Source organism: Pollachius pollachius (assembly GCF_949987615.1).
Source record: "Pollachius pollachius genome assembly, chromosome: 18".
Taxonomy (NCBI): domain Eukaryota; kingdom Metazoa; phylum Chordata; class Actinopteri; order Gadiformes; family Gadidae; genus Pollachius; species Pollachius pollachius.
The window spans coordinates 18,791,423-18,803,922 of NC_136951.1; the positions used below are offsets into that span (position 1 = coordinate 18,791,423).

At 48.2% G+C, this 12,500-nt stretch overlaps 1 protein-coding gene across 1 annotated transcript in view; it reads right to left on the reverse strand.

Moving 5' to 3' along the window:
• The window catches only part of LOC307089612 (voltage-dependent L-type calcium channel subunit alpha-1C-like), a gene marked incomplete at both ends in the record, with an annotated part of 101,161 nt that overhangs the window by 81,495 nt on the left and 7,166 nt on the right, over positions 1–12,500 (reverse strand). Inside the window, 4 exons of the mRNA XM_079755967.1 lie at positions 2,312–2,415; positions 7,799–7,998; positions 9,596–9,757; positions 11,901–12,040. Coding sequence (XP_079612093.1) covers positions 2,312–2,415; positions 7,799–7,998; positions 9,596–9,757; positions 11,901–12,040 — 606 coding nt within the window. The remainder of the gene's footprint in view (positions 1–2,311; positions 2,416–7,798; positions 7,999–9,595; positions 9,758–11,900; positions 12,041–12,500) is intronic.

Sequence of the window (12,500 nt, forward strand, 5' to 3'; positions counted from 1 at the left end):
CAATCTAGAGTGGAACGAAGCTCGTAATAACCATATTGCAGCCTGGGATGGAGCAAAAATCAATTTCTGCGTGTGTGTGTGTGTGTGTGTGTGTGTGCAAGTGTGAGCAGGTGTGTATGAAGTTCACATGTGAACATAGGTGCTCTCACACACACACACACACACACACACACACACACACACACACACAGACACACATATATACACACACACACACACACACAGAGGCACACACAGTGATCACCAAGATGGTGAATTTCAGGACCAATTCAATCCATTTGTGTGTGTGTGTGTGTGTGTGTGTGTGTGTGTGTGTGTGTGTGTGTGTGTGTGTGGTCCTGCCTGTGTGTGGGAGAGACTAAATGGTAGAGGCAGGAAGCACAGTGGGGAGAATGAAAGAGTTGGAGGATTCTCTTATCTTAAATGTTTCTCTCTCTTTCTTTTCCAGGGCGTTCTTCCCGCTCTGCCTCTCTCTGCCTCTCTCTGCCTCTCTGCCTCTCTCTGCCTCTCTCTAGCTCTCTCTGTCTCTCTCTGCCTCTCTCTGCCTTCTTGTTGAATCGATACTTACCCCTTCTCACCCCCATATATATTTCCACAGGCTAGTCTAGCTCTCTCACTTTCTCTGTTTCTGTCTTGCTATCTCAGACTGCTAACTTAGTGTTTTAATAGAGACGCACACGCACGCGTGCGCGCGCACACACACACACACACACACACACACACACACACACACACACACACTTCATTCTTCAGCAAATGAAGTCCTTTTGTCTGTCCTTCACTGCTTACATGTCTCGCTCCCTCTCTTCCTCTCTCTCTCTCCCAATCTCTGTCTCTTACCCTCCCTCGTCCATTATTGTGCCAACCCTGGACCTCTGCCGCGCACACACACACACACACACACACACACACACACACAACCAAAATCAGTCGGTAAAAGGTCAGCCTGTGTAGTAGTTTGACGGCCTCATTAGTCAGCAGTCAGACAGAGATCCAGTCAGCCCTGCAGCTGTTTACAGCCGATACAGAGCTCCGTCTCGCTCTCCCTGCACACAAATAATATCAGCTTTTTAACAAATGTTTCAGAACTAATCATGAGGTCGATTAGCAATTCAGGGACGTGGATGTGTCTTCACACACGCACGCGTTTTGTCCGATCTTGTGCCTCTCCGAACGGTCATCTTCGGTCGTCATCCTGACCCTACGCGAGTGATGAGGGCATTTGCCTGTCCCTCCCGCACACGGTGCATAATTCAACCTTTCCCCGGGGACCGCGATGACAACAGCGTTCAGAGCTGTGCCCGGGTGGGAGCGAGCGTGCACAGCACGCATTTGCATGCCCACATTATCACATCTGCTGCTTTAACTTTATTTTTAATGCATGATACTGAATGCCGCTCTCACTTTGATATGCATCAGATCTGGTTGAGCATAGGCGAAGGACACACAGGTCGAAAAAAGTCATGTGCTACTGCGTTGTGTACTCTGGTAACAAATACAGCAAAGTTAACAAATACCTTTGCTTTTGATATTAATTGACCAAGACTTGCTACTGCCTCCGAAAGACAGGAAACGAGCACCAAAGTGGACTTAAAGGGGAACCGTATGCCTCCCTATTTTCTAATATGAGAGAGTGATGCTTCAAACACGTGTTCGATCCATTCTCCATGGACCAATTTGGAAAAATGATGGTCCAATGATGGTCAATGGTCCAACCCCTCCACAAAATCCGCCTTGGGAATGGAGCTGATGTTGCAGACCCACGATGTTGAAGCTGAATTTTCCTACATTAGAAATAGCCCTCGTAATGGCTCCCCATTTGGGAAGACTTATGTCATATCTCTCTGGGACGTCCTGCCAGAGGAAGGCCCAGTGCAGAACACTTATACTTTACATTTGAGGTGAATTTGCTGACGTTTTTATCCAAAGCGACTTACAACCATTCGTTCACACATTCACACACAGGCGACCGAGTCATCCCCGCAGGGCGACAGCCAGCTCGTCAGGAGCAGTGAGGGTGAGGCGTCTCGCTCAGAAACACCTCGACACTCCGCTAGGAGGAGCCGGGGATCGAACCGGCAACCTTCCGGTTACCAGCCGACCCGCTCTACATCCTGAGCTACTGCCGCGAGAGAAACCTCCAAACAAACTCAGCCGAGGACGGAGAGGGGGGCGGGGGGGAGGGGAGGGAGGAAGCAAGAGGCATGCAAGGACAGGAGAAGGAGGAGGAGGAGGAGGAGAGGAGGAGAAGTCAGCGGTAGCGAGGTTAGTTAATTTGGTCCGCCTTGATCCAGCGACCCCACGGCCTTACCCGCTCAACACCCCCAGAACCAAGTTTAGCACAAAGAAGGATCCGATGATGATTAATGTGACAAAATAGAGCCACGGCCAGCTGTTTCCAATCGCATCATTCACCTGGGAGGAGGGGGAGGGGAGGGAGGGAGGGAGGGATGAGAGGCAGGGATCACAGGTAAAGATGGATGATGGTAAGAGGGGAGAGAGGTGAAGAGGAGCAGGAACAGAGGAAAGACAGAGGGGAGGAGAGGAGAAGAGAGGAGAGGAAAGGAAAGGAGAGGAGTGGAGAGGGGAGGTGAGGATGGGGGAGATAAGAGGAGGGGAGGAAAGGGGAGGAGAGGAGAGGAGAGGAGAGGAGGAGAGGAGAGGAGAGGAGAGGAGAGGATGGGGGAGATAAGAGGAGGGGAGGAAAGGGGAGGAGAGGAGAGGAGAGGAGAGGAGAGGAGAGGAGGGGAGGAGAGAAGAGGATGGGGGAGATAAGAGGAGGGGAGGAAAGGGGAGGAGAGGAGAGGAGGAGAGGAGAGGAGAGGAGAGGAGAGGAGAGGAGAGGATGGGGGAGATAAGAGGAGGGGAGGAAAGGGGAGGAGAGGAGAGGAGAGGAGAGGAGGAGAGGAGAGGAGAGGAGAGGAGAGGATGGGGGAGATAAGAGGAGGGGAGGAAAGGGGAGGAGAGGAGAGGAGGAGAGGAGAGGAGAGGAGAGGAGAGGAGAGGAGAGGATGGGGGAGATAAGAGGAGGGGAGGAAAGGGGAGGAGAGGAGAGGAGGAGAGGAGAGGAGAGGAGAGGAGAGGAGAGGGGATGAGGGTAGCGGAATGGCAAGGAGAGGAGTGAACACAGAGGGGTAAACAAGGAAGTTGGTTAAAGAGAAATGGTGATGATGAGAGAGGGAGGGGGGAGGGGGGAGAGGGGAGGGGGGAGGGGGGGAGGGAGGGGAGGGGTTAACACCTATGTTGGACCACACAGTGCCGGAGTCAACTGCACTGTACAACACGCACATTCATATGCTGAGGAACATCTTGCCTGTATACAATTCATTGATCATTCACAGACCGTCATTCTCAGGCACATCATATCATCGCTCGCCGCACAAGAACATCCAAAGACAGAGGCATTCGTAATAGATTTGCCGATACATGAACGCCAGAGCTTATCACATCATATTATATCACACACACATGACACACGACATATGGCTGTGAACGCTTCATGAAACAAGCGTAAAAGAGGAGGTAGGTCGTGCGTCTCGTTGCGCATTAGGCCTCTGGACGGTCAGAGAGCAACGGGTCGGGTTCAAAGCAGTTTAGTTCACATGTAAGCAGTGCGGTGCAGCGTGCGCTGGTGGTGAAGCGGCGCAGACCGGATGCAACAAGACTCCACCGTTGGGTCCAGCAGTCGAGAGGTCTCCCAACACCGCTAGGTGATGACATCAGCCCCTGCTTTAACACCAAACTGTGTTATGTTGAAGTGTCTCCGATTGTTCGAGTGACTCAACGGAAGGGGTGCGTGCGTTCGTTCATTCAGTCATTCATTCAACCTAGTATTTCAACATTTTCCAAAAATGTCGTAGCAGAAATAACAGCAGTGGTATATAGTAGTAGCATTAGTAAATGAAGCACTTGTAACAAGTAGTAATAGCGGAAGCCATAGTATGAGTTCACAGCGTTGTACTTCAACAGGATTTAGCGACCCAGCTAAAGTTGTCCTAATCCTGAGCGGCTTGGTGGCTCAACGTGCTCCCAAGGTCGCCACACAGCCCATACTATGTAGTTCGATTCCCGCCTGCAACACTATGCCACATGTCGATCCCTGTCTCTTTCATTTACATTTACATTTAGGGCATTTAGCAGACGCTTTTATCCAAAGCGACTTACAATAAGTACATTTGTCATAAGAAGTGAAACGATATATCGCTGTCTGTACAGTTCATCCTTTCAACACACTTTCCTGTCCCTCTCCACTTCATAAAGGCATGCAAGATATAAATAGAGATAAAAGTAATCCTACTCCTTGTGTGGCTAATAATACAATGTTATTTTACCATTTCCCTAACCGCCAGTAACTTCATGGCGTCCTGAGAAGAACCGCTCCACCATTTTATGTAGATGCATGTGTTGACCCGAGGGCTGCATTATTTATACCCCTGTGCGTCCCTGTGGGGAGGGGGGTGCTTATACTAAAACCAGCATGACGCGGCGCAGCATTAAAAACAGCCTCCAATCAGCAGGGTGGGGCAGCGCTTATGAAACAAAGGACACACACCAACACAAACCAAACGCACACACAAACACACACTCGCATACACACACCTACACAGACACACACACAGACACACACACACACACACACACACACACACAGACACAAACACACACACACTCACACACACACACACACACACACACAAACACAGACATACACTCACATACCCACACATATGTATCCCCGACACTTGAGTTTCTGGACTGATTGAGGTGATCAAATTGAATGCAGATGATGTATATAGTGTTACGGAGACGGATCAATGGAGTCTTGTTGCATTTGTCGTAATTCACATGACATTGTTAACATCTTTAAACATTGAACAAATCCAATTCACAAGACATTAGTGTGTGATCGCTCAAACACACTCACACACACGCGCACTCTTACCCGCTCAACACCCCCAGAACGAGATTTAGCACGAAAAAGGAGCCGAAGATGACGAGAGAGACAAAATAGACCCAGGGGAGCTCATAGCCCATAGCATCCTGCATCTGGGAAAGAGACAGCGGAAAGAGAGAGAGAGAGAGAGAGGAGGGAGGGAGAGAGAGAGAGAGAGGAGGGAGAGAGAGAGAGAGAGGAGGGAGAGAGAGTGAGAGAGAGAGAGAGAGAGAGAGAGAGAGAGAGAGAGAGAGAGAGAGAGAGGAGGGAGGGAGAGAGAGAGAGAGAGGAGGGAGAGAGAGAGAGAGAGAGGAGGGAGAGAAAGAATGAGAGACAGCAGAGTAGAAAGAGAAAGAGAAGGCAGAGGAGAGAGAGTGAGAGTGAGAGAGAGCAAGAAATACAGGAGCGAGAGAGAGATAGAGACAGAGAGAGAGGGTGACAGGGAGAGATAGGTAGAAAGAATAAAGGAAAGAGACAGAAAAAGGTGATAGAAGTTTGAAAGGAGAAGAGGAAAGGCAGGGGGGAAGAAAGAACAGGCAGCAGAGTTAAACAAGGCTCAGAAAAGTGTGTCTTATGTATAAAAAAGCGGCATGATCTCTGCTTGCTTATAAGCAAGTGTTCTGCCGGAGAAAATAACTTTTAATAACACTAAAGGCTGGGGTGGTTAATGCGATAATCTGGTTGAAACACAGGCGCCGTGCAAAGATGTAGTCAAAAGCAAGACAGAGCTTCTGCAAGAAGCACTAACAGAATCCTGCGAGGTGGCATGGGTAGTGTTCTTTATTATAAAGACATGAGTCCATTGAGAGGGTGCTAGGTCAACACTCGGCCCAAAAGCTAGACCTTTAGCTAGAGCTGGGGGCCATGAGCCTTCATCGAAAACAAGACATGGCAGCTTGCTTAAATTGAAGAGTTGACACTTGATCTGAGGAAGAGAGAGAGAGAGAGAGAGAGAGAGAGAGAGAGAAAGAGAGAGAGAGAGAGATGGAGGAGGAGAAAGAGAGAGAGAGAGAGCGAGAGAGAGACAGAGAGAGACAGAGAGAGAGACAGAGAGAGAGAGAGAGAGAGCCACAGAGCCACAGAGAGAGAGAGAGAGAGAGAGAGAGAGAGAGAGAGAGAAGACGGAAAGAAAAAGAGAAACAGCTAAAGAGAGCAAGAGAGAGACACACTCACACAGATAAAGCCAAAAGGAAGACTAGCTCAGGGCAGAGAGGGTGTAGGAACAGTAGCTATCTCGTGCTACTGGTATGCATCATCTATCTTCGCACATATTCACATTCAATTGCAGAGCAGAGGAAACCTAATGGAGCATGCTTAGCCGATCGCTCATGTGGACACAGTGTTGCTTTCAAATTATAAACAAACACGCTTGATAACAATTTGAAGAGATATCACACTTGATCAACATTTTGTGAATCATTGCGAAGCATTTGTTTTTTGGTCCTAGGCAAGATGTGTGGCAGATGTTGTGTAGTAGTTATTTTTGTGTGTGTGTGTGTGTGTGTGTGTGTGTGTGTGTGTGTGTGTGTGTGTGTGTGTGTGTTTCTGTTATAAGATGCAGAAAAGAAAATAAGGAATGAAGCGAAAGGGGTGTCAGCTTGCAAGGGTTCTGCTTTGCATTTTGCGTACGCACATATGCACACGCGCGCACACATTAGCACAGACACACACACATACAAGCACACGCACACATATAAACCAATCAAAACACATCATCCATTCATGGGTAAAGTGTTCTCTAAACATTAAAAAGTAAACTTGTCTCAAGTGTCATATAAAATACCCAATTAAAGTGCGTTATTTAGCAAGAAGTTATTTCTGAAACAGTTCACCGATCATAATAATATTTTCGTTAAGTATCGGTTTGTCCTTCTAAATTCGCAAGAGGCAGGAAAATGGCGCATGGATGCTTTCTATTAAGTTATTACGTTTTTATATATGAACATATATTTTTGGGGGCCTTTAGTTTTTCCTAAGCATTGACAATGTCCTCTTCTGACTTCCGAATATGCCTTTAAATCACAGCTCTAAATGCAAGAAATGTTGATGAAGTTCGTAGCAGTGTGAGTGGGGGGGCGTTTAGGGCGTTCACATCCCAGCCGAGAGGTGGTGGGTTCAAGACCGGTGTTTGCCGTCTACCTGTGGGCCTACCGGGTGAGCTCAACCCCTACCTGCTGGTGTGTGTGATGACTATCGAACGACTCGTCTGGGGTATAGATGTAATGTGGATTTGTTTATGGTATGTACAGGAGAGAAACAGCTGAGATGTTATTACAGCCACGTGGGGCTGTGTGACACAGACAGATGGCCAGGGTACCACGTAACCGTGTAAGTCTACCACCTTGACTGAATCTCATTTTCTACGTGAACATGTGTGCACGTTTGTGTGTGTGTGTGTGTGTGTGTGTGTGTGTGTGTGTGTGTGTTTGTGGTCGTGTAGTGTACTCTGGTTGAGTCATGCATTAAGATTTCTCACACGTAGTTATTGAGTCGGCGCCTTCAATTACAGAAGGCATCGATTTAGAACAAGATAGGAGCCAGCGGGGCGACCAGACAGACGGTGTGTGTGTGTCTGCGTGTGTTTGTGTTGCGTGGCTACATGTGTGTGTGTGTGTGTGTGTGTGTGTGTACGTGTTTGCGTGGCTACATGCGTGCGTGTGCGTGTATTTTTGTGTTTGCGTGGATGCATGCGTGTGTGTGCATACATGTGTGTGTACAACACCATATAACTCCCAATATAAAATCCCTGTGATACAAAATAACATATAATCTATGAAATATATCATATATACACTCACACACACACACACACACTCTCTCTCTCACACTAACCCCTCCCCCCCCACTGGGTGGGTGCGGGCTCACCCAGTACAGGACTTCCGTCCATCCCTCCATGGTGATGCACTGGAACACCGTCAGCATGGCGAAGGCGAAGTTGTCGAAGTTGGTGATGCCGTCGTTGGGCCCCTCCCAACCCATGCAACACATGGTGCCGTTCTGCCCGCATTGCCGCCCGTGGGCCCCGATGATGGCACACGGGGCCGGCTTCTCCTCCACGATCGCCCCTGGGGGTGGGCCAGCAGGGTTCCAGGGGTTAAAGGTAGACTATGCAAGCAATCCGCCCCTCACCGCTCCCGGCCCCTGCTTTCTCCAAGCCCCGCCCACCCTCAAAACACCCTACCTACACTGCTACAGAGTCGGAGCGATTCACCCAGAACCATCGAGCCTTAAAGGTGAGCTATTAAACCACCAGGTGTGAGTGTGGTTAGCCATTACAAAATCTGCCTCTTCTACCTAGATGTGTGCTGGATAGATCGGCCTACCGGCCTACCCAGTGGACTGTAGCAAACGTTGCTCATCTATTCGTCATACATCTAGGTGGACACGCCCACTTGTGATGTCAGAAGAGGCAGATTTTCTTGTAACAGTGAATCACACTAACACCTAGTGGTTTAATGTGTCACCTTTAAAGTTGGCATCTGCGTGACAAGAATGTGTTTTATACAAAACACATTCTTGTAAGAAACCTTTTTGCATGCTGCACCTTTAATGTTTTTCATTCATTATTCAATTATTTGGATTGGGTTTGTCATCCTCTGACTGGTCCCCATTATAAATAAGGATGATCGATGGACTCTCGAGGGGAAGTAAGAAATAATGATACATTGATTGAGCAGCCACTTAAAAGCGCTCTCTTAGACGTGTGTCACCGAGGCAAAACATGGACGGAGAAAATCGACGTTTCCTCAGGATTCGATTGAGTCGTTCTTTTTTACACACGGAATAGTGCTGCGTAAGGGTTTGAGTCCGGCAGAGCCGAAGCACTCGGCGTGTGTGTGGGATAATGGACGTGGTGTTGCGCAACCACTTACCCCTTTGGGACCTACAACATTATCAAAGTCCATTTGTACCTGAAACCACTTAGGGTTTATCGTCTCAATCAAATACACCCGCTGTCCCTTTCAATTATTACCTGAATCCTTCATAGACGTCCGGATGTTAATTACGTTAATGTTAACGTTAATGTTATCCAACTCTACTGTGCTTGTTTAAAGAGGACCCCAAGCAGGGAGAAGAGGATTGTCAAAACGTGATTGTGAAATAATGATCTACGCAAGTCAGCTGATTTCACTTTTTGCTCAACAACCAATCACAGTCTTCCCACACTCATATTCATCCCGTGAGGCTCATCATTTGAAAAAGCAGCAGATTTGATTTAACCAGATTTTAAGCATGATTTCAGGTTTCCATGTTAATGTTGTCACTGCGTTGGGTGTGACAACATGTAAACAGTGTCCTCTTGTGGTGAAATCAAGCATGCAGGACAGCTCGCAACATGCTGCTGGAAACAGTGCATTCGAAAATGGAGAGAAAGCGTTAAAAGGCTTCTGAATATACAGCTGCATGGCCCGGGTTCACTTGAAGTTGTTGAAAACTAAACGGGGATGAAACAACTCAACGTTTGTCATTGTTTAAATCTAATTTTCACATCATTGATTTTTCCTTTCCTTTCATTTTTTGATGTTAAAAACGAACACTGATCGATTCCCGGAATTCTAAGAGAAAAAACATCCACAAGGAGCCTAACGCAGAGGGGAGAGCTTGTCCCACCTGACGCTTGCGCTCAGCGTGTTCGTATGTGTGTGTTTGTGTTGTGTTCACCTTTGTTCCCGTTCTTGTGTTCGAAGCAGGTCTTGTGCATCTTGCCCATGAAGAGCTCCAGACCGATGATGGCATAGATGATGATGACGAAGAGTACCAACAGGGCGATGTGTAGCAGAGGGACCATGGCTTTGATTATAGAGTTCAACACCACTTGTAAACCTAGACAGCACACGCACACACACGCACACACACACACAAACACACACAAACGAATGCACAAGCACAGGCAAACGATTGCATACACACACACACACACGTACAGACACAAGCACACACACACACACACACACACACACACACACACACACACAAACAAACACAAACACACACATACACACACACACACGCACACACACACACACACACAGGGTTAAAGAAAAGTCAGCAAAGCATTGCATGCGTCGCTCCCGTGGCATTGTAAGGATTGGTATGGCATGACGGATGCAGTTTGTGCTCGCTAGATAAAAGAAAATGGGAAAGAATTGGCAGCGGATCAGTCGGTTCTCTGTTTGACTTCAATCTCCGTGCAAATCCCCCCCAAACACTTCCACGTGTGTTGACGCCTGTCACAGGCGCTCACCTTCAACGCACGCTTGTTGAACACACATTCAACATGTCTTCTGCCTCTGTCTGCGGTCATTCGCTTGAGTTCGGGGCGTTCAGAAAGCCGGGGCAGAGTTTAGTGTTGTCCAGTCTTTTAAATGTCAGGATGAGTCATTTAACGATGTTAAAAAGGAGGAGGAAAATGCCTAAAACTGGTCTAATATAAAGTTAAGATCAGAGACCAAAGTGAACTATAATCTTTAAGTAGCTTTGAAGTGAGCACCTTACACAAATGCTACGGAGCGGTAGTTTTAGTGCCACGTCTATTCTGAATGGGTCATGAGAGTAATTACAGCCCACTTCATCACGCAGCCCACTTCATCAGCCTATCATCTATCATCCATCCATTTATCTATCGACCCATCCATCCATCCATCCATCCATCCCTCCTCCCGTCTCAGACACAGTGGTAAAGGTGTGACCGACAATACATGGAATACACACACTCAAACAAAACACAGACATGCATTCACACACACACACACACACACACACACACACAGATGTTGTAAGACCAACAGGCACAGCGGCTTAACGTCGTAATGATTGATGAGTTCATCTAGTGCTGCTGGGGCCCGAGCCCCCGACAACAGGGCTCAGGAACAGGACTGCTAGCCTGTGGGGGGGGTCGGTGGGTGGCTGTGTGTTCTCTTTGTGAGTGTGCGTGTGTGTGTGTTTTTGTCGAGTGTGTGTCTGTGTGTTGACTTTGTCTGTGTGTCCGTGCGTGTATGTTTGTGTGTGTATCAAGTGATTCTGTATTGTGTGATTAAGTGTGCGTGTGTGTGTGTGTATGTGATTATGTGTGTGGGCTTGTGTGTGTGTGCGTACATACATATCAAGTGTTTGTGTATCGTGTATGTGTGTGAGTGTGTGAGTGTGTTTTTGTGACTGAGGTAGGGCGAACGAGAGAGAGAAAGAGAGAAAAGAAAGAGGGAGAGTGAGAGTGACAGAGAGAGAGAGAGAGAGAGATGTACTCCTGGAGTATGTATACCTCAAGGAGGTCCAATATCGGCTTTAATCTTCACTTCACAGCGCTGCCATTTTTACCCAATTCCTCTTGGCACCTGGTCCCGACAGCTATACTTATCTCTCTCCATCTCTTCACTCCTCCTTCTGATCCATATCCACTTCCTTACCCTGACCTATCTATCCATCTATGATCTATCTTTCTATCTATCTGTCTATGATCTATCTATCATCTAAATGTCTATAATCGTTCTATTTATCCGTCCATCATCTATCATCTATCTATTTATCTATCGACCCATCCATCCATCCATCCCTCCATTTATCCATTCCTCCATCCTTCAATCGATTAGTTTATCCATTTCTCCCTCGATGCACCCCCCCTTCCCTTCTCGCATTGATCCATCTCTCCATCCATCCCTCCATCCTTCCTTCTCTTATTACTCTCCCTCTCTCCCTCCCTTTCCTCTCTCCCCTCCCCCTCTCTCCTCCCCTCCTCCCCCTCTCTCCTCCCCTCCTCCCCCTCCATCCTCCCCCTCTCTCCCTCTGTCCCCTCCTCCCCCTCCCTATCCTTTCCACCTTCTCTCCTCCTCCTCCCTGCTCTGTCCCCCTCCCCCTCTCCCCTCCTCCTCCCCTCTCCCTCCCCCCTCTCCCCCCTCCCCCCCCCCCCCCCTCCCTCCTTCCCCTCTCCCTCCCCCCCTCTCCCCCTCTCCCCCCTCCCGGCGGTACTCACTGGGTACTCCAGAGACCAGCCTGAGGGGCCGTAGGACTCTGAACGCCCTAAGAGCTTTGACATCGAAGCCGGCCGCCTTCCCTCCGATCGGAGTCCCGCCGTCGCCTTTGGTGGCCTGCTCCAAAATGGCACTGAACAACCTGGGAGAGGGAGACACACACACACACACACACACACACACACACACACACACACACACACAGCCAAGTTAGGTTCATTACATTCCTGCTAAAAACACAAAGGAAGATCCACAGGACTGAATGCATCAACATCGTCATCATCATGATCATGATCATGATGATGATGATCATCTTCATCTTCACAGCTCTTCTCCTTCTAAAGCGGTCCACAACATGGTTTGCGTCCAACAAAGTACCGGACGCCAGGTTGGGTGTGAGGTATACAGCCAGCCTCCGCAGAGGTCAGAGTTCAGCACTCTCAACTCATTAAACGTGTGTTTAATTGAGAAAGCCCTCGCCGCTTACATTTCATGTTTTTCTTTAGAAAAAAAAGCTGCAATCTGATTGGCTCTCGCTTCGAGAGGTAAGCTTCGACTTGTGTTTACAAAGCTGAAAATGTCATAACATTGAGAATATTATT